This window comes from Clarias gariepinus, chromosome 1 (genome assembly GCF_024256425.1).
Source record: "Clarias gariepinus isolate MV-2021 ecotype Netherlands chromosome 1, CGAR_prim_01v2, whole genome shotgun sequence".
Lineage (NCBI taxonomy): Eukaryota > Metazoa > Chordata > Actinopteri > Siluriformes > Clariidae > Clarias > Clarias gariepinus.
This window is the reverse complement of record NC_071100.1, coordinates 31,415,121-31,438,480: the sequence shown is the minus strand read 5'-3', so window position 1 is coordinate 31,438,480 and position 23,360 is coordinate 31,415,121. Positions and strand designations below refer to the sequence as shown.

Genomic DNA, 23,360 nt, shown 5'->3' with positions numbered 1-23,360 from the left:
TTCCTTTCCTCTGAAAGATTTTGTTCATAAACAACATGGAACACATATACACATACATGAACACACACCCACATACACACGCACATTTATACACAGACCCAAGCCCACTTACTGTCAGAATACAATCAGGAGAAAGAGGCTATGCATTTAGTCTGCCAGATCTGCAGTACAATGGGAGGATTGTGAATTTAGAGAGAAAAGAAAGTGAAGCAGAGAGGGATCATTTTTATCAATGTCTAAGAAGCACATTAAAACTCTTAGATCGCTTTATATCCAGACTAGTCCTGCAGGTTCTGCACATTTAAAACTTTCAAATAGACTTCCTGAATATTTGAAGAGTCAGAGTTTTTGTAAATCAGCTGAGTAATATTCAGTAAGAGCATTCTGCAAATGGTCTTATTTTCTATACTGAATTTGGGAGACTTGCTGGACTGCAATGCAGAGAGCTACATGGGAACGAGTTCCTCCGTACTTATGGAACCACATTTACCTTCATAGTACTTCCTCAGGGAATGGCTGTAGTTCAGACTTGGTTCAAACATGGACTCACATCTTAAAGTCTTGTCAACACTCTCATCTGCCTCTACAGCTGAAGGCTTAAAGCCCACATCAGCTTGTAGCAATTATGTCCAGATTGAAAACATGCATTGCTAGGGCTTTGTGATGATGCATGTTCCAATATTAGTATATCATTGGCAAACCAAAGTTGTTCACATCACTGGTGCCCTAATGAACAACTGCGAAACTGGAGATTATAGATTATTTCATGATTAAGACACAAACATACTATCATTTTATCATACTATAATACTATTAAGCAAATCAGTTGTGCATAGTTTTTTTTTTTTTTTTGCTAGAGCCAGCTTTTATTTAAGATTCAACCATATCGGAAATGTTATGTTGCTTTTTTATGCTGCTGATTTTTATAAAACAGCATTTGTAAGACACATTTGTTCTTTTGTTCTAACACAGTTAGTTTGATACAAAAAAAAATCAGCTTATTTTGTGACTGATCCTCCCACCCTTAAAAAAAAACACTCTTTGCCTGATATATCTCATTTCAAATGATACATCCATGAATAACAAAACACTACATTATTTCCTCATCATAGCTCAGCACTTAAAAGCATGAGGCTAGCATGCCCAAGGATCTCTATATCTACTCAATGAAACCTTTGTGTGCCTAATTGAGGAAAATTGGCAAAATGTCTGCAGCAGAAATACAAACATTTGAAACCTCCTCAAGAATTTTGTGGGGATGAGGGACTTACTGGCTCTAAGAGGTCGAGGGCCAACAGTGACTGTGGCTCCCTTATTGAGCAGTTTCCTCAGAGAACAAGAATCCAATCACCCTAAACGCATCTCCATGTTGTCCAAATATCTGCTCCCAGACACACTCCCAGATACTGCGGTCGGAAATCAGAATACCTGGCTTGGAGGTGGAGGTTTGTGGGGGATGGAAGCTGAAAGGAGTCCATTGTTCTAAATATGAACTGATAAGAAACGTAGAGCAAGTGGAGTCACTGTGGAGAATTGTATTTAATGAGACTGATGTAGGGATGAGTGATTGAGTTTAAAAGTGGACAGTGAGTAAAATAATTATATATGCCTAAAACTATCAAGAGAGCGAGAGTTATATACACACACACAGAGATCAGCCACCACATAAAAAACACCTGCCTTTGGGGGGGGGGGGGGGGGGGGGGTTGGGGGGGGTCAAGTCAGCACCCTAAATTAATTGTCATTAAGGCCAAAGACACATACATAGTAAGCATAAAGTCAACCCCTGATTATATCATATGAATGATACCTAAGCAATATGACATAAAAAGGAAAGCACATCAACAATCCTTCTCAGCATTATCATGTCATAATGCTGTCATACAACATTTCTCATTTTGGTTGTGGGCTTTAAGAGGCAGCTGCTCTCCCGTCTTTCCAGTACGATGTTCTATAAAGACCTACTTTCACCCCTGCTGCAAAGGAAAGTAATAAAAACCTATTAGTAGGACCACATTCAGATAGAAGTAAGCTTTCTGACCACACAGTAACTCTGACTGGCCTTTCTGTTTTATCATGTACAACCTTGGTGAGATCATACAGTAGATTCCAGTCTTTCATTTGAAGCTGATGTAGATAATAGAAGGCGTTCAGTAAGTCTCTCCACAGTGGCCACATAGAGTGCATTGACGCGTTTTTGTTTGGCACCACCAGTCTGTTGTACAGTTTATATCCGTATCCAAGCTCTGGTTAGTCCAGGATGCAGCAGTGAGAGTCTTCATTAGAACCAGAAGATATGAACACATCACCCCTATCTTATCCACACTGCACTGGCATCCAGTGAAATTTCACATTGATTTTAAAATGCTACTATTGACCCATAAAGAACTACATGGTTTCTCATCATAGGACCTGAGTAAACTGCTAGTGTCTTATGATCTGCCCATCTACTTACTTACATACAAGTGGTATTGTCCTGTACAGTGTCATGGAGGCCCCAATCCATTTCTATTCGAAGATAAATAACTGAATGATTCTTAAGTCACTGAGTGGCTGAACAAGCATAAAGCATTCCTCTGAAATGAAAGCCAAAAACCAAAAATCAGAACCAAAAAAAATCTTGGGAAGGGTTCTTCAAAATTACATTAAAAATATATATAATCATCATTAATCTGATTCAAATCTGAGATGTAGGACACAGCTTCCAACAGTTTATTTCCTGTCAATTCTTGGCCCCTTGAGGTTATTATCAATCGCTCACCTATTTTTTGACCACTTATAGTTACACAGGAGATCAATCTGTTATTTCATTCACTAGGTCTCAAATTTATACAGCTAACATGTGGTTTAGGTTAAGTCCTCTATTTGTTCATCATTATTCAGTAATGTTTAATAAAGTAATAAGGGAATTACATTAATCAGAAAATTATACTGATTCATATAATCCACAAAAAACACTAATATCCCCATTCTTGGTCACATACAGTATGCCTGTATTAGAATAATTCTTTCATAACTATGTTCCCTGTAGTATGTTCTGTGCTAAAAAAAAAGAATTTATATTTTAACAAATTATGCCTGTGTGTGTTTTTCCAATGACCAATGTCTGTGTACCAACACTGATGTGAACGTGCCAGTCGACACATCTTGCTTCTATTGGATTTGGCTGTTGTGTGCTCTGTGGCTGTTCCCTGTGCCGCTCCACTTGAAAGGGAGAGGAAGTCAGTGTTTGTGTGTGTGCCTGCAGTGACGATTAAACAGATCATTATGGAGGAAATATGATGTCATTCGACTTTAGGCAGTCTATATGCTGAAAAACGTACATTCATGTGCACGAATGACCCTGGTTCACCAATATGACGCAACATGAAAGGAAGCAACAAAATATAATTTATCATTTCTTTCTTTGTCACAGAACAAGCATTAACTGAAGGCAAGGTTTCACCGCAGATCATCAAAAGAGTGTTCTGTGGTCTCCGCTTAATGTGGGACAATGACAAATAACTGTGGTTGACAACTGAACTGTGTTTAATCATAATCAAAAACTTGTGTTGCATGCTAAAAAAAACTTCGCAGGGAACTTCATTCTTCGGTTGATGGAGCAGATTCAGTATTTTGTAAATATTTTATATATTTGTGCAAAAAAAAATTCTATTATCAGTATTTTTCCTAATTCATCTTCAGTACTCATCATATAGGTTTTAGGGTTACAGTAAGTCCAGAGTAACTGATTTGGGGGGCAATGCAGGCCGAATTAAATACTTTTCAGAGCACTGTGCAACAAACACATTCACAAAGTCATTCATGGCTACAGCAGTTTAGAGTATCTTGCTGGCAAGTTTTCAAAGGTTTGAGGAAAAATGGACACACAGGCAGTAATGCAACTCAAACTTAGAACTAAACTAGAGAGCTGTGGAGCAATGAGAAGCTAACACTACCCGCTGTTCCGCTATGCCACCCAATATGAGTTACAACAGCAAATAAAAGTCACATGTAGTGGCTTTTCACATTATAGTTTATTACAGGGGTTTATAAAATTGCCAAGTACATTTAAGAACCATTGTAAAAAGGAACGAAAAGGGAGATAAAACATTCATACTTAAACTAAGTAAAATGTGGATTTGTAAAAAGAAAAAATAAAATATTATATACAGACGAACTCAATCATCAACATGTAGTCGCATGGCACTCAATATAAACATACCCCACAAGTGCTTCTGTGTTTATTAATATTAACTAAATGCAATGATGGTAATAATGATAATAGAATAATTAAAATAACATAAAACCATATTAACATTTAAACACTGTTTACAATATAACTGCCATTCATGTCGTTCTAAATATAACAATATTTACCAATTCAACCTTTATTTATACTAAAACTCTATTCTGAAATATAACAAAAATAACACTTCAAATAATATTTATTACAATAATATTAATAGTAATAATATTACAATATTAGACAATGCAATGATTTCCCAATCCCTATTTGGCTACACAAACCTCATTTGCATGTAGAACAGGCAAATTTCACTTGCACACTACCATAGCTATCTACTTCCTGTTAGAAAGCGGTACATTTTAAGCAGCAGACTTAAATTTCATTTCATTCAATTATTAATTACAGAAAGATCAGTGGCATGTTTTATAAAAATAAAAAATAATAATAATCCTTCGCATGATGTGAAAAAAGTGATAATGGTCTTCCATAGGGTTTTTTTTTATTCCACCAAAAGTCCTAGTGCCCCTTTTTTTTCAAGCTCACTGCGAGTCACTTACTTAAATAGTTTGTGTGAAGTGGCATTGAAGGTTCCATTTGACAAAAAAAAAAAAAAAAAAAACACTGATGATCGGGAAATCTTATTTCTTAGTCAAATGACCTTTTTTTCATTTGCATCATAGTGTTGCAAGGTGGAGCAGCAGGAAAAAGAACAGTCCCTCTCAGCAGAGGCCAGACAGTGCTCTGCTCCGACATGTGAATAACATCCTGACTCTCAAGCAGCAAAAATGGTGACCTGCAAACTCTGTGTTCTGTAGTGATCTTTTCTGAATCTACACTTTGCAGTTGGAACTCTCTCCATTCCCAAAATATAGCTTGTTTCGAGAGTCTCATGTCTATTCAGACATTTATACACCTGATGCAACCTGACATCACAGAGACAACACAGAGAGAATTCAACGTGACATCAGTGAAAAAAAAAACACAAAACAATTACAACAATTATATTAACACACAGGTTGATCATTTTTACATTCTCTTGCATTCTCACTCTCCTTTCATTCTCTCAGACACACATACACAGCCAATCATGCACACGCTGGTTGAAGTAATAATATAATAATAAATTGTCGCTTATGTGCAGGAACAGAAATAACATAGTATTGGGTTAATCTAGACAGTCCTCCTATTCTACTTTAACACCTGAGTAATTACATCCTCCTCTTATTCTTTCTAGCTTACACTGTTTTCTACATTCCTAAATGCCTGAAGCTACCCCACCCCTCCGAATAAACACACACACACACACACACACACACACACACACATATACATACATTTAAGAATACCCCTGTACTAGACCTCAGGCTATAAAAAAGTATGATTCTTCATGTCCTCACGGTACTGTGAGCACACACTTGCCCATACCCTGTGATATCTACTTAGCTGGACACAGCATTCCTTTTCGTTTCTTTTTTTTTTATGAAACTTCCAGTCCTCTTTTTAACATTCTTTCATCTTGTGCCCCCCCCTTCTCACAGCATCATTTAATGGTCTTAGCATCGCTTAATGGTCTTTGCATTACAATTATGTTTTTTTTTATTATTATTATTATGCCTTTCTTTTAAATTTTTATAGAAAAAGATAGACTGTACATTTTTGGCAAACAAAAGTGACAACTTGAAACTGACAAAGAGGAGTGTCTCTCTTAACTCACTAGATTTTTGCCTTAAAAAAAAAAAACAACATTAACCAAAACTGTCAAAAATAACTCTCTCATTACTTTCCTCCACCTTTCTTTTTTCACACAGTGGCACCCAGCAGCTCATCTGTCTTGGACATTATCTGGTTCTGATTGGAGTCCAAGCCGAAGAACTTGACCCGGAGGCCATCGGTAGGGTGGACCACAGGGACGGAGATCAGACGAGGAAATGTCCGCGTGGCCAGTTCAAAGCGGCTTCCCCCTGCCAGCTCTATAGCCAACAGCTTAAGGAAAAGCGTGGCCAGCTGTTTCCCCAGGCATGACCGCACACCCCCTCCAAAGGGCAGGTAGTGGAAGCGCCCCTCACGATCCTCGCTGCGCTCTGCACTAAAGCGATCAGGGTCAAAGGCCGCAACATCCTTAAAAACGGCTGATGTGTCATGTGTGTCTCGGATGCTGTACATGACACTCCACCCCTTAGGAATTTGCACACCCTGTGAATGAGAGGAAAAGAAACGGTATGAGAAAACAGAGTGAGCATATTAAGTAAATATATATTAAAATGTAGACTTTAAAGCAATGATCACCTAGTTATATGCTCAGTCTCAGTATGCTAGCAGGCTGTGTGTGTATGTGTGTGTATGAAAGTAATTCTACACATTAGCCTGTCTGCTCCTGCTTCTTCTATAGTCTAACATCAGTCATAATTCGTTTATTTGATTTCTTTTTTTTTATATTTTGTATTATTTAATTTTATATGAATATTTTGGGCTGTGGAACGAATCATAGAAGTTTCCATTATTTCTAATGGGGAAATTCACTTTAATATACGAGTAATTTGATGTTTTGATGTACAAGGTCCAAAGTTTAAATATATATAGCCTACTGTGTATATAAAACTCTAGACTACAAGCAACAGTAATTTTGCAGCACTGATGCTTTAAGGACAGCTCACTCCTGTTCAATCAATGCTGCTCTGTTCTTGGTGCATTTTTTTCCCCTTCTGAAACTAGGGACATTAAGTGAACGAGTAAATGTCAGTTTGTCTGTGTAGACAGTATCTTTCTTTCTAAAACTGCTCTGCATGTAAAACAGATGGTCTGTCTTGCTGTCTTGCTGCCTGGTGCATTGCTTACACTGCCATGTCGTATAAAGTCAATTTTGACTACCATCGTTGTTGGTGATGTAACTGGTGATTTTTTTTTTTTTTTTTTGGGCTGCACTACAGCCAGTCAGAACTTCTTATGTATAAGTGTGAAAACCTCAGCCATTTTATTAACTCTGGAATGGGAAAACAGTAAATTAGCTTGGTTTATGACTGACAGGAGAAAATGGCTATGGTTGTATAATTATGTAGTTGGACATACAAAGTACAAAGTCATAATCACTAAATTAAATAGCGAAGAAAATACCAAAGTAAAAGCCCAATGTAACTGACCTTTTTTTTTTCTTGGTTCACACATCCAAATTTTGCAAGAATTTGGAAATTTGTGAGACTAAATGTTCCCTAGATTAACTTAAAATTAATGAACCACTATGGGAAGCAAACATAGCATTCATATCCTGCATCCGTTTCCTTTTCAAGTGATCTTGCATTGCTGCCAGGAGAATCTAATGCTTGTTTGGTTTGACTGCTTCTTTATTTTTTTGCACTACAAAGCAAATATTGAACATTTTACAGCTGGATCTGTATTAAATGCTAACCACTGTATCTCAGGAGACTACTACTTTACTGTACAATTTGCACATTTTTAAATAGGTACATATTGTACTATAGAAGCTAATCTTGATGTGTCTTTCATAATATCCTTATATGCATTGCTATCAATGGATCCTGTAGATACATATAGATAATTTAAATTGAATGATGTAAATATAAATTGTCTTAGCACGTTGTAGAGCCACCAGAACAACTTTAGTGTATAATTTCTTGGAAATTCTAGGCATCTTGGTGCATCACGACAGCATAACAGAGCCACCTTTTCCCTTTAATTTGTCACTCATTTTGAATAAATTGTAGAAAGACTCCTCAGTAACTTACGTCAAGCTCGAAGGTCTGCATGGCGGTGCGGTAGCCCCCTGACACTGGTGCATAGAGACGCAACACCTCCTTGATGACACAGTCCAGGTATTTGAGGCTGCAGATGTTGTCAAGCCGTAGTTCACCCTGGCACAAGCAGCCATCATGCAAAAGACCACAGTTGCGCAGCTCCTCACGCAGCTTTTCCAACACCGCTGGGTGTCGCAGTAACTGCATGACCAGGGAGGTACTGGCACTGGCCGTGGTGGCAAAGGCGGCAAAGATCAACTCAATAGTGGACTCCTGGAGATCAGATAAAGAAAGGTAAGATATATCATTTTTCAAAAGACCTGCAGGCAACATGCTGAACTGCTAATATTAGCACAGTAATTACAACAGTAATCTTCTCTAAGAAAGACATGGCCTATGATGCAGCAATCCCTATGACCAATCTCTATTGGTGTCTTTTCCTTCTTTGAATATGTTTTGTGAAAGAGAGTGGGAGTGTACTCCCACTCTTTGGCTTGGCAGGCATATTGCACAGGTCAGGTTTTTGCTTTCATTTGTTTAAATGGTATGCTAGTGAGCCAGTGTTGACAAGTCTGAGGGAACCACCCGTCTGCTTCTTTCAGAAAAGGGAGCAGAACTGATCTCTAACCCAGGCCGGTAACAAAGCCCGAAGAACAAGGAAATCAGCTGTTGCCTATCATTTGTGTCAGAATGAGAGATCAAAAAATGGGGAGTTTATATTTGACCTTACTAAATTTGTCTACTTTGAATGCTCCAAAGAAATATCATATGCTCCATCTGGAACTATGGATTAACAAGAAGGGGATACAAACCTTAAGCTCCTGCATGCTGAGCTCAGTCCCATTCTCTTTGGCACTCTCCAGAAGCACATCCAGGGCATCACTATAGTCCTTTCCTTGTGTACACAGTGGCTTCTCTTTGATGGCTTTCTCTATGGCTTTCTGAAGGGTATCCCTTGCACGAATCCCCTACACAAGGACATCAAAATGTATATTGTAATTATAAATGACCACTAATTTTTTTGCAAAAGTTTTAGTGTGATGCTGTAGCCTCTTACCTTTCTGTAACCACTGAATGGCAGGTCAATGGGCAATGAAAAAACATTGTCCACAAAGTCCTGGAAGGTGTGGAATAGGATGTGCATCTCTTCATCGGAAATGCGGAAACCAAGGAGGACTCGGATAGCCATCTGAAAGGACAGGTACTGAGACTCACGGTACACGTTGATGGGCTTTGGGTTAGAGCTCCACACACGTAGGGTCTCCTGAATGACCTGCTGGATCTTGGGCAAGTAGCTCTCTAGGGCCTCATGGCTGAAGACTTTAGCAAATATCTAACCAGAAAGGAAAGGTTAATTCAGTTAGTACTCTTATTTCACTTTGTATATTTCAGACCCATGTATGTTCTTTAAATGAAATAAAGAGACAAGTCATATGATTAGGTTATCTCACTTTGACTGACAATCCTTTTACTTATGAACACCCTGTTGGCATTTTGATTCAGTCCTGCCCTAAATAAGCACGTATGAAGGATTCTGGACACAAGGAAGAGGTGTGTGGATTCTCTTGTTAAAACTTAATGTCCCATAATTTCATAATTTCCCTGAGCCAAAAAAAAAAAAAAAAAAACTGAGAACAAGTTTAAAACAAATAAGAGTAGAAATGTCATCTAAATATTATACTGAAGCCACACAACAGCCTCTGTAGCATTGGTTTATTTTTCTTTCATCATGGTACATGGAAAATTCTCATTAACTCATAAGTTCCCACTATTTTTGACCTTTTCGCTTTTAACTGCCTCCCCCTCAACATCTCTCTGTTATAGTGACCTGGACAGAGAGAGTTTCCCTCTCCATCAGCAAAGAGAGAGAGAGTGAACAGGGAAGGTAAGATTTTCCTGGCTGCAAAAGTGCATTTCAAATGTGCCTCATTCGCACGGGTTTGTTTGGTGAAATAACATCTCTGTTCCCCCTTAAAAACTACAGCTCTGCCAACTAACAATAGTACTTTTTATATGCCATCTTACCCCCAAATACCTTGGCTCTGGCTGCCTTTTCCAGAGTTGTAAAGATGATGGCTTGGACCTGGTGACAAAACTCTTAGGTCCTCCCTTCCATCTCCAACTTTCGTTCACTGTCTCTATGCAGCATGGCATTTTGCTCTGTCTTTACTCTCTTAAATCCAGCCTTTTTTTGTTCAGCCTGGTCTGATTTCAAATCTAAATATATCGCTTTCTTTCTTTGCTCTGAATTAATGTACAATGGCTGTTGAGATTTAGAGAACACGGTAGATCTAACTGCAGTGAGATCACAGCCTGTGGAAAAGTTAGGTACTCAATATTTCTCCTAAATGCCCTGCTTACCTCGATTACTCCCTTCCCTCCTTATTGCATCATCAGTCATTGTGCATTTATTTACTGTCACTTTCTTTTAAAGTAAAAGTGTGGGGGAGATTGTATAAGGTACATGATAAACATAGGAAAAGTTTAGTTTATTTACTACAGAGCACACATGTGTAATTCGTTGTTATCCAGTAGTACATTCCATGTTTATTAGTGCACATGAGAACTTCGCTTTTCTCTCGAGGAGAGCACTGTGTCTGCCGTCTACAGTACATGTAGGTAAAATACATCTAATGCCACTGCACAGGATTGTGGGCTGCTCTATATTTTGCTAAAGAAAAGTCAAGCCACTTTATCTTCATTACAAAAGAGAGGCTTCTTGTGTTCGCTTATAGGCTATATATACACAGACATACACACACACACAACCCTTCTGAAACGTCCCCACCTTAATCATTTCCATATGTCTTAAATTATATGAAACAGCTCGAAGCTGCTGGTTCGAGTAGAATGTAAAGGCTTCTTTCTTCTTTCTTCTTTTCTCACCCCCTCTCCACGTCTCTTTGACTCTTACTATGCTACGCTCAATGCTCCTCCCCCTCTAACTCTCTAAAACACAATCCTTTATTCAGAAGGGGGAAATCTGTTGAAAGGTCTGGAAACTGTTGGATTAAAAGACTCTGACCTCTACTGGCCAATGCAGTAGATGCAACTGTTTCACTTTTTTACTTTGCTGTTAAAGTGAATGATTGAATGACATCTCATGTCACTTCATAAGCTTCCCACATGAGAACTAAAACCTACATTTCTTCTACGTATCCCTCTATGTACCCGCTCTTGCTTGGAAAATGTCCTGAAAATGTGCCAAAAGTACAATGAAAACAGATGAAGAAGATAGAATGTAATACAGACGGCACAGCAGAAAGGTCCAAACAACGTAAGATGATAAATGTTAAAATAGAGCAGAAAATAAAGATAATTGCCATTTGGTTTGGTTGTTTTTTAGTGTAAATCTTATTGAATCGTCCAATGGCTACAAATCATCAACATCTATTTTTAACTAAATTCTACACAGGATTTGCAGGACCAGATTTGCTTCCAGGGAATGCCTGGGGCCAGTGATCCCAGAGGTCTTAGGGAAGCAGGAAGAATTAGGGTTTTGCCCTGGCCCGTGTTTGTGTTATTGTTGTGAGTGTTGTTTTAGTGTTAGAAGCCCCAGGCCAGCACAAGGCTCTCCTCATGTAGCTTTAGTGATGGATTGGTTCAAGGGCTGAGTCTTATTGGCATAGATCCTAGAACAGCTTCCAAATGTGCTCAGGGGGAAAATTTCCATCACAGACATAATGGAGACATAAGCAAGGAATTCATCAATGACACGTTTGTCCAGGAAGGTGATGGAATATGTCTACCAGCATTTGATTACTAGTCAACTTTTGAGGCCCATAGCACATATCTGAGCTCATATATAAGTATATAAATAGTCAATTATTAAATTTTGCCCCATATTTGAACATAAATGTGTGTGTGTATATATATATATGACACTGCAGTCTGTGTAATGCGGCAAGCACGGCTCCAGCCTGCCACAGGCCTCGGAGTAGATAAGGCCGTCTTTGTGCGTCTGAGGCGGGCCGACTAATTAGTGATCATTAGTGCTGCTTGCATGAGGCCCCAGGCAGGATTAAGCAGACTGATTACACTTCTCTGACCCCTTAATGGGACAGGTGTGTGAGGGGAAACCCGAGCCGATGTCAGTCTGGATGGGATCCAGACAGAATATTCTGCTAGTGAGCTGATATGTAGCGCCAAAATGGGATGGGAAAAAGACAGGGAGACAAAATTTACTTTTCTGCCTCCATCTGGTCTACTATTTTTTTTTTCAGGCTTTGTCCCAGAGATCTTACTCTGCTTTGAGGCTTTCTGTACTGCTACTGTATCTGCAGACGTAGATTGATACCTATAGTTAAAGTTTTTAGTGGTTTTAACACCTATTATCACCACTCATCGTATCCCTTTCATCCAATCAGTTTGCTCAGTCAGAACTAACTGTTATAGCACTGTATAATACAGCTTTTATCACTGAATAGAAGTCAACAGGGGGTGTGTGTCATCGAAAAAATATGGAAATATGTACTTGTGGAAAGTCACAGATTTTCCAATTGTTCCTTTTTAAATGGAAAGTTTATAATTGATCCTTAGTTAAGATGTGCATGCACTGCATTGTCTATTCTATTTGCACAGATATCGTTTCAGTTCATTTGCATCTTCAATATTTTATGACAAATTTATTTGGATCCGAAATGGGTGGTTTAAAAAAAAATTATCTCACCTTCCTCTTCTTGCGGTGAATGTCACCAATGGAGTTGGCAAGGCTGTTGGGTCCTAGAAGAGTGCTGGTGCTCTGTGGCCAATCCACACTCACCAGGCTGTGTTCCCCCATCAGCACCTTCCTCACATTCTCAGCTCCTGTCACCCGGATCACTGGACGGCCCAGCAAGTGCGTTTTAAACACGTTGCCATACTTCTGTCTCCTCGAAGAATGGAACCCAGCACCCTTCATGAAAGAAGGGAAAAAATTATGGTTAGGAATAATTCTGCTTGATTAATAGACTGTAAATAATATCAAGCATTCAGTTTTGCAAGCTGAGACTTAAAATCATTAGTTATGGTGTGAGCTAGAAAGCGTCAATGTAATTCCCATTTCAATAGTATGGAAAACCTGAAACAGGACAACTGGATATGTGCTAAATAAGCTTAAGTAAGGACTCTTAATACAGATAGGGTTCATAGGCCTCTTCCTCTCCCTCTTAATGAAAGCTGCTGGGCTTTTGGAGTCGTTAGCAGGATATTACAGCACGGATGAGGCGTTAGCACTAATGCCTACTTAGAGCAAAGTAGTGTTAGCCCCAAAGGATTACCCCATGCATTAGTTTCTGTTTTGCAAGGTTGCAGAGGTCCAGTCCTGTAATTGGATTAGTTGTAGCGATTAGCAGTGAGGGGCTCTAGCTTAGTCCCTGAGATCACAGGAGAGAAGTGATCTAATGCGCACTTGTGTCAGTGACTGAGCTGATCCAATACATCCTGTAAACTTTCTGCTCAGGTGTAAGATTTCAGCAAAAAAAAACCTGGATACCTGAATAGTGGCAGTCAAGGTTTATAACTAGTAATTACTGATCTTGATAAACATATCAAGATCCACAACACACATACTGACCTCTGAGGTCACAGTGCATCTTGGTTTCTTTATCATTACGTGAATAATCCTGTTCTAAATGTCCCTCTGAGGCACTATTGACATTACTGTAGCTCAGCTCAAGTTCATATTTGACCAGCTCCAACCAGGTTAATTGTAATCTTATTATAGAAACTCACTGTTGGGAACATGATCCTAGTAGGGGCATTTTATTAGGTACCGGCCACTTTATTAACTATGCAATAGTAATAAACGTAATAGCTTAGATCACTCTTAAAATATTATTTAAATCTGTCTCCAGGGTTACTTTTGGACTACCAAAAATTAACCCTGGAGTTTGTCAGTTTATTTGATATATCCACCAAGTTTAATGTTGCCCCACAGTCCAAAAACATGCAGATTAGGCTAATTGGTGTTTGCAAATTGCTGGTAATGTGTGGGCGCGCAAGTCAATATTGACCGAAGATCCTACCACAGTCATACAAATAGGAATAAATACAATGGTCACCATTGGCCTTCACGGCCCTAGTTGGACTACAGAGGTTCCTAGATGGATGGATGGAATGTATTATATTAAAATGCAATGCTTAGTTGCTGCACATACAGTAAGATGGTTGAATAGTCTTGCTTCAAACAGTCTTTTTACCCTAGTAAACATTTTCCACACCATTAGACTGCTGGTCCCAATCCTGCATTTTTTTTTACCAAAAAAAAACAAAATTATCTCAATGATACCCCACATTAGAGCCAAATCTGAATTTTTTTTTCTTTTTGTAAACCCACAGACTTTTATTTTTAGGACAGCTATTTGGGACATCCTTGAAGTTAATGTTAGTGCCAATTACAAATATCATGTCATGTTTAAGGTTAGCATATTTACTATATATTTTCTGTTTTATGTTAATGACAAATTGCCAACTCAGTGTACATGTATATATTTGTAGTTATTAGGTTTTAGCTGACCACTAGTCCAGGAGGATCTCACATAGGCAGATTATATTGTGGCACTCATATGGAGGTAAAACAGAGATGAGCTTCATGGCTATGGGCCAATTTGGCTTCAATGGCCTTCCTAATCAGAGTAATAGCTAATGCTCAGTGCGGGGTGCGGCCGGAGGGGGATAATCGCAGTGCAATTAAAGCTTTCTCAGACAGCTACGGTGATGTGAGGCAGAACAGTCCTGCACACAGGCAAGCCCGAGCCCTATTCGAACTGGGTTAGCTTTAGATGTGAAGGTTACGTAATGCAGTTATTAGCATCCATCTCTTGGATCTCTAGAATACATCACGTCAGTAATTTATACAGGCTGGGCATTTGTCCATATAGAAAAGTGTCTTTTACATACTATCGATTCTATTTTATCTCATCAAAATCATTGTGAAACATGTATGACATTTAAAATATATGGTTAGGTCAGTTGAGTTTACACAGATATAGTCCAGATACATGTTATTGGGCATACAGTATACCACAACCCTAGAACAAAGAGTTATAATAAAGCTCAAACAATTAGTGTGTATTAATATGGAGTGTGTAACGTGCATAAAATGACTATGTGTACATTCTTAAGAAGTGTTTGCTTGACCTTGCAAAAAGGATATATTTTTGCATATAATTATTGACATCCTCTGGGAACAATAATTAACAAATATCCAGAAAAATCATCCCACGTGAATAATACAGTTGATTAGTGCAAGATGGGACAAAACAAACCCACAAAAAATCCTCCTAATCCTAAATTGGCAGCATGCAGTATACAGCGGTGTACAGCTGCATGCTAGACAATTTTTTAATATATATATATATATATATATATATATATATATATATATATATATATATATATATATATTACTTTACTTTACTTTATATCTAAAGCACTAAAGTAAGGAACTATGACAGAGTTCTTAGCACTTAAGCCTCTTGTTCTTTATAATATACAGTAATTGACTGCAGCCCTTAGGACTTCTGCAAAGCACATAAAGACCCACTGTAACCTCACAATCTTGTACTCATATACATGCGCACTCGTATACTGGTCCAACAGCAGGGAGCTTAGTTGGAGCTGTTTGCTAACCTTTTCCCCCTCCTCGATCCCTAATGCAAGATTTGTGACCTGTTTCTTATAGCACGCAGCACACAGATGCTTCTTTCGAACGGATAATTTTAGCTGCATGGAGGGCTTTTTCCTGCTTTGGCTGATAGTTCAGGTTGGCCTGAATACACTTAACCTCAGTACACTGGCACTGCAGTGCTGACTTGTGGATGTGTTTATGTGGGTATTATAACACGATTATATTTAAAAGTAAAACTATCAGGTGGATATGAAAAATATATTTTCCAAAGAATGTTTGGCAGCAGTAACATACAGTTATGTGTTTATCATATTCAAGGTCAAGTAAACAGTTGTTTGAAGGATTGCAGTGTATTGGACTGTTTATTTATGTGATGGGGAGATGTTATCAATCTGTTTCAGGAAAATTTGTAGCCGAAAAGCATTTTTGGTTGTCGCGCATGTCAATCAATCATTGATGGATTCCATTGTATGCAAAATATATTTTCCCTTTTTCAGTGGAAGATTTTAAAAGTTCACTTATGCCACGAGGAAAGTATAAGTTGATTAACAGCTTTAAATAAATGATTTGAAGCGCCGGTAAGCCACCGTGTCAGAGTTGTCATTGGAGAAAAATCCAAATCCAGAATTCCTAAAGATGTTCCAGGTATGCTCCAACATGAACAAAAGCTGTAACGTTGATAGATTATGAACAAATCCTATTTCCAGTATTAATACATGTGTGCCGAGGTAGAATTCACCCCAAAATTTTAAATTAATATTATTTTTAGAATAATATAAATTATGGTCTGTGATTTTGCTTAAAACAAAAAACCCTGGGTTGCGTATCGGTCATTTCTAGGTCTTTTTATTTTTAAAACAAGCATGCATGACCCAATACTGCTATAGCGATGAGAGAGCCAACATGGGAAAGTCAGAAAGGAACTCATTGCAAAGGTGAATAAATTATGCTCCTTCCATTCACCTCTAGTTCACCTATGTAATAACCTTTAAAGTACCTTTTTAAATATTTTCCTTTTTTTTTTTTTTTTTACAAAGTCAAAGTAATCAAGTAGTGAAGTCGGACTTACAAAACTGAACTCTACGATTCATCTGATCTCTAGGATTTAAAACATGACTAGATAACCTCCAGTTGATGTCTTGGTAGGCTGAAGAGAATAAATGGCAGATATTATTGCCACCTACTCAGTCACCTACCAGAAAGACTAATATGGTATTTGGGTGTGTAACATTTGCCCTCTGGAGCATGTACAGTAGTGATCTGGGTAGCATGTTTGTGCGCAGTGAGGGTTAGATAGTCACCACATCCAGTGTTAAGGTAATGTGATGGAGACGTGAACATATCAACTGAGTGTGAGGGCAAGAGGTAACTCACGTACATGCAAAAACACACAAGTCCAAATTCGTCCAAAAAGCACAAATGTTGCACCTTTCACCTTGTTGTGAAAGCTGAGTGTTTGGGTGTACATTTATTTTCTCCTGAGATGTATTTCAGCCTCTCGCTGACACCTAAATCTCATCATTGCACACTAGATGAGCGTATGGGCATGCTTGTGTGTGTATGTGCGTGTTCATGCCTACACTGCTGTCAGCTTCTAGACTGCTCACTCTAAAAGAAAAGAGCAGTTTTCAGAGCAGCACTATAGAGTAAGGACAAGGCGGTCTTTCACACACATGCAGCATGGGAGCGTTCTCACACACCTACATACATACACAAATACAGAAGCCTCATAAGGTGCATTTCACGGCAACATTAAAAACCCTGAAATCCAGCGGTAATGTCCAACAGTAAAGTGGAGACACTCTGACGAGCATGCATGCAATTAAAATGCAGCAATTTCAGGTTTATCCATTAAATATCACACTAGCGGCAAAGAAAAAAGAGAATGAAAAGTGGCAGTTAGAAATCAAGTGCACTGGAGATAATAATGGAATGATTGAGAGAGTTTGAGAACAATGCGATGAATGATAGAAAGGGATAATGCAAAATGGGCTGCATAATGATTGCAGCTTAAATGCTGGATGAGTCGCTTCTCTGGAAATAGAAGAGCAGACTGAGGGACAAAACATCGAGGGAAAGCGAGTGGGGTGTGTCAGCCCGAATGACATTTGGCTAGAAGGTGAGAAATGTCCGCCCCCTTTTCACGGAGCCACCGAAGCACAGACATGCAGAAAGAACAAGAAAAAAAGAGAAGGAAAACCCCAAAAGGGCGACTGACGCACGAAAGTGCCACACACCCTGGAAAAGCAATGAGGTAATAATCTGCAGTTTACTCTCTCTCTCTCTCTCTCTTACCCTCACTCACTCAGATACACACACACTCTGTTGTACACTTGTCTTCTGGTGCGTGCACGCACACACACCCGCAGCACTATCAACATATTTTCCATTTTTATGAAGATCACCCATACACTGTCCTGTCTCAGGCAAAAAATCGGAGTATTTTGCATAAGTGTTGCATCAGTACAAGATCGGTACAGGTCCCGTTCTTCAAATTAAAGGGGGAAAAAAAGGATGAAGTGAATGACGTTAGTAGACTCACGGGGGAAAGAAAAATTTCATCGCTGAGTTTAGGTTTTGTTCTTTAGTTTCCTCCTCTTAACCCACATGTACTTAGACTGTCAAGCTTATTTATGTGGAAAGCCTAAACCATGCCTCACTCAAAGGAATGAAGGGTTGGTAGTGGTGGTAAAGAGAAAGAATGAGGAAATGGCCAGATTGGGAATGTGTTTGGAACGAGAGACAAGAGGATAGCTGGAAGAACAAACAGAGATGAACTGCGCCACACTGGATACTGGATACCCAAACACAGGACACAGGTCTGTTCTGGCTTAACCTGGCTTGGTCATGAAGAGGTTAAGCCGGCGTTCTCAATAGTTCCTTTTATGTTTGAAAAGAAATTTATCAGATATTTTACAAGAGGTGCAATAAAGGGGACTACTTTTTTCCACTGGCCCCTTTCACACACTGTGCAGCCTAGAATACAAACTAAAAATACAAATTTCTGTGTAAATTGGACACCGGTCGAGTCTCCCGCTCCATAAATGTAGCCTTTGTGTGGCTGTGGAAATGTTATACAAATGACCCCTTTATTACAACCACAAAAACTCTTTTAATTATATTTATTCAGATCAGCAAGGGGGTGACCCAAACGCTGGGCTGCTTAGCGGTTGTGGGGGTTTGAGGAATAGAGAAGAAGACTTTTTTTTTTTTGCTATACTATTTGAAGCACTTCAGAAAGACACGAAAGGAAAATGACAGACAAAGCAAAAGTGATTTGAAAGACGTGATGCCTGTTTAGATTAGTGCTCACGTAGACTTCATCTATTTCCACCTCCCTGGCTTTCCCTTTATTTTTTTTATATCCATTCACCACATCAATTCTCGCTCTATCCCCAATACATCAGGAGATTATTACGTGTTTCAGTGGCTAGAAGCTGCCATTTTTATTGATTTAGTGTTGCATGTAACAACATTGCGTGGGATAGCGGGTCCTCCATACTAATCTGCACCTTCACTATAAATACACACTATAAATACACATAATATATCCATGTACTAAAATAGCCAGCTGGAATGTCTCTGTGCATTGGAGAGCATCCATTGAGGTAAAAATAATGCGAGAGGGAGAATAAGACAGATAGACAGAGAGAAAGAGAGCGAGAGATTAGAGGAAGTAGATAAAGGAGGGAGAAGTGGAGGACCCATTATTCTTCGATCCATCATCCCGAAAGAGAGCCCTGCACCCGACTGCCAAAGAGGGTGCTGGGGTGGGCCAAGGGCTAAAAGAAAGCGTGGGGTCTTACTGTAATGGAAATGCGATATGGGAAGTCTTGCATTCAGAGCTGAAGGCAGGCTGGTGCGTAACAGGTAGGATTCGCCAAAAAAGAGAACTCTGAACAGCTGCCAGAACTCGCCCAAAAAGAGTCTAAAGCTGGCTCAACAAGGCTGGGCCAGGAGAATAGGATCCCCTTTGACCTGGAAACAGTATGTGGAAAGAGATTATGGTTGTTCAGTGCAGTGTGAGCGTTCACCCCAGGACCTCTTTTATTCTCATATTCACCCTCCCGATTGCCACCTCCTGCTGGCGCTGCCAAGCCCCTTGCCACCAGCTTCTTTCTTTCTCTCCCCCCCAACCCTAGTCCACCCCAAAGACAAGAGGCTGTTTGAAGGGTTGGTGGTGCGTTCCAGGGGTGAAAGAGGGGCCATGCTGCGGTGCTGCCACTCACTCCCGTTTCATGCCCAGTAATCCCGGATGAGCTGGGAGAGAGAGCAGAGGAGTGAAGGAGGTAACGGTTGACTGAGTGAGTACCGCTCTTTTTGTAGAAAGTGTGGGAGTGCATGAGCGAGTGGGTGAACGAGATGCAGAGAGTATGAGTTTATGTATGTCTCAGGAATGCTGATCAGACTCCGGGCCTTGTGTCCTTTATCCCATCAGGGGGGCTGAGAACAGTGTGACACACCCCCCATCAATGGAGGGCTTTGTGGCCCCCTCCAGAACCGAGAATGATCTGGGTCAGGGTGAAGGAGGGCTTCTGAGCTGAGCGAGTGGCATAAAGGGCTGCTTGCCGGTGCCCGCTGTGTGACCTGTGCATCATGGCAGCAGGGCTCACCCATTGGAAAAAGACTGACATTAAATCACTAGTAATCACAAAAAACATTGATTTGTATACATTTTTGTATGGAAAAGTTTAAGTTGCACTAAGGATATTTCTCTGAACATGGTATGTTTTGTGTGGGTTACAATGTGGAACGAAATTCAAATTCTAAAAATAACCATGCTCTGTGGCACGCATCAAACACCTTGCTGTGTATAGCAATGGCACACATATTAAGACTCTGTAATGTATTTAATACAAGTATTCAATTCAATGCATAGTAAATATAGTGTATAATGTTTTATATGTGCTCATGACAATTTTAATAAAGAAGATTCTCAGCTGAATGGCCACGAGCCCAAATATCATCTGCATTCCTTGGAGAAAAAGAGCAAAAATAAACAGGTGTGTGTGTGAGAGAGAGAGAGAGAGAGAGAAAGACTTTTCACAAGTAAACATGTCTCTACAGGGCTGAAATATCAACAAAGTAAAACCATATCATAAATTGTGCACAACCTGGTCACGTGCACCCACATACTGTATACGTCAGTCCAAGCCTACTATATAGTATTTGTACTATTTTAATCGTAGCACATGGCGTTGAGCCAAACTTAAGTTAGTCAAGAATGAGAGTTTTGCGTGGAGAGTCTGAATCTGAAACTATAACTGCAGCGCTGTGTGAGGAAACACGACACTTTAAATAGCTCTCCAAAACGTGTCGGGGCTCACGTGCGCACGGTGGATCCCTCGTGCAGAACAAAATGCTCCTCTCTAAAATACAGAACGAAAGTTTGGCGTGTGAACAGGGAGTTTAATCTGATTGACTAAATGTACGGCTCACAGGCTTTTGCTTTTCCTTTGCTGCCAAATTTTGGAGAGTGTTACGCACAGAGGAGCTGGCTCGGGAGGTAAACACCGCAAACGAGATTTCAGCCACTAAAAAGCAGGAAACACACACAACTTAATAAAAGTTGAACTCTTAATAGCTCAGTGTGTGTTCATGAGTCTGAACCTTTTAGGGGGAATTGTTTCATTGAGCTTTAAATGGGAGCAAATGCCGCTTGTACCGCAAGAATTAGCCTCTCCTCTGGCAGGAAAAAAAAATGTTTCAAAACTATTCCATTTTTTTTTTTTTTTTTTTTTGTTCAGTGGCAAACAATAGGGCTAAACGTTTACGCTCTGATGGCTGCTTATTTTGCAGCGGTCTCGGGCAGCTGGCCATCACTGGAAAACACCCAGCTGAACGCAGAAACGTGGCACTCAGCTGCTTTACTCGGATTCCCCTTTTTCCAGCAGCGCAGACTACCTCAGGAGTGCCGAACGGCATCACAGCTCTCGCTTACACAAGACAGCCCCGACTCTGGCTCATTAAAGCTGCTCTGTTATGCTGGGATGAAACCAAACGCGCAATTACGCACCAACATATCCCGGCCATGGCAAAGCCAGCTGAGTTTGGTGATTTCCCGGCTCAAAGTCAACAATTCAACCCGCTTGATTTACGGGGTTAGAGCAGTCAAATCACCAAACAGTGCCAGAACTCACCTCTGCTTTACGCTCCGCTGAGTCATTGCGACGGAGCCCTGGCGCGCGGCGGAAGCCGGTAATTAGACGCCACATTTTCGGAATAGCACGCGTCTCTCATAACAGCGGGAAAAAAAAATGTATTCCACGTGGACTGACCGCTAACCGTATGGCAAGGAAGGGGAGGCTTTTCCTGGACAAACTCTGCAGCGATCCTGCTGAAACGCGAGCGGGAATCGAGCGCACGTCCATGAGCACTGCTGGAGCGCGTGTGACAAGCTGCGCACGTGCGTGGATTTTATTGGGGCATCCGCAGCCCCAATAAATCGTCTGTGCGCCGATTTACAAAACAAACGACGCGTAACGAGAAACGGAAGTCAGGCTTTACAGTAAAGAACTGGCACTATAGCATGGCACTAAACTATAAAACGCATAATTCTCAAATAAATACATTAAAATCACCTTAAATCACCCCTAGTGACTGATTGACTACTAAACACATATTGATTACAGATTGATACAAATGCATCGGTAATATAATCATTTGATATGAGCTACCAGTAAAGCTAAGCTGAGAGGATGAAGAAGAGAGTTGTGGTGACGCGATGGACCAGACACGCGTGGAGCGCCTGTTGCGCTCGGACATGAGATGAGAACGCAGCAGAAGAGTTGCGCTTACCTGAACCAACCAGTGGCACGTCTCTCCGACGATAGGAAAGCCCATGGAGCCTTTTGGCATGGGCAACTTGCAGTTCTTGTCCCGCGTGGCGGTCCAGCGAAGCTGCCACAGCTGCTGAGACACGGCGATCAGGAGCGCCACTGACGCCAAGCACGCGGCCAGCGTGGCCAGCGCAGACACCAGGTCCAAACTCCCGAAGAGCATTGCGACGAGCGTCCGGGAAAGCTCAAGTCGATTTCAGCCTCACTTTAGTGTGATCCGTGCCTTGCACGAGTTTTTTTTTTTTTTTTTTATCCTAATCTGCAGGTATTTCACTAAATGATATCCTAGATGATGTAACAAAATTTATCTCGCCTAAAACTAAACTACAACCGTTCAATAAATGTGCGAAAAGTTGGGATTTTAATTAATTGTATCCAAATAGAAATAAGTCGAATTGACACCTTGGCACATCATTTTAAAACTAAATCCCTCTGTGGATGGTGGATTTTCGTGCCTTTTTTTTTTTTTTTTGGAAGAATGACAAATTGCCGTGAACTTGTCAGGCTATAGTATGACCACGTGGGGAAGATGATATTTTCAAACTAGTCTTCAAAGTATATCTAAGTGAGAAAAATGTGGAAAAACACAACCACAAAACTTCCCTTCCCTCCAAGAAAAAACAAAAAACAAACAAACAAAAAAATTTTGTATAACTATAAATTATTTTGAGACACTCAAATTCAATCACTGGTCATAATGTTAAATAAAGGAGTAAAAGAAAAATGAATAATCCTCTGTGCTCTCTTGTGCACGGATGCTGATGTCTACAGAGCGCTAGAAAATCTCCCAATGACTGTAGTGCATCTGTCTACCTTCTTTTCTGATGCTCTCTCTCTCTTTCTCTCTCTCTCTCTCTTTTCACATAGTTTCTCAATGTGAGTTCGAGTCGCTAGGCGAGCTCCCAATGTGTGTTTATATAGCGGAGGCAGCGAGG

General features: G+C 40.0%; 1 protein-coding gene across 1 annotated transcript; it reads right to left on the bottom strand.

The window, feature by feature from the left end:
* Nucleotides 1-3,994: 3,994 nt before the first annotated feature.
* On the bottom strand, nt 3,995-23,067 carry LOC128524543 (cytochrome P450 26B1). The gene is made up of 6 exons (XM_053497157.1): nt 22,385-23,067; nt 12,647-12,871; nt 9,035-9,310; nt 8,790-8,945; nt 7,969-8,250; nt 3,995-6,421 (listed from the first exon to the last, which is right to left on the bottom strand). Exons 1-6 carry the CDS (start codon nt 22,586-22,588, stop codon nt 6,029-6,031), a joined length of 1,536 nt encoding a protein of 511 aa, XP_053353132.1. The 5' UTR covers nt 22,589-23,067; the 3' UTR covers nt 3,995-6,028.
* Between the last annotated feature and the right edge of the window lie 293 nt (nt 23,068-23,360).

Bases quoted from the DNA above. Each gene is read 5' to 3' on its own strand.
- LOC128524543 (XM_053497157.1), bottom strand. From the start codon at position 22,588: ATGCTCTTCGGGAGTTTGGACCTGGTGTCTGCGCTGGCCACGCTGGCC. The intron at 9,311-12,646 runs GTGAGATAATTT...CTTTCTGGTTAG, and splicing joins TTCACCGCAAGAAGAGGAAG to ATATTTGCTAAAGTCTTCAG. The intron at 8,251-8,789 runs GTTTGTATCCCC...TCTGATCTCCAG, and splicing joins TCAGCATGCAGGAGCTTAAG to GAGTCCACTATTGAGTTGAT.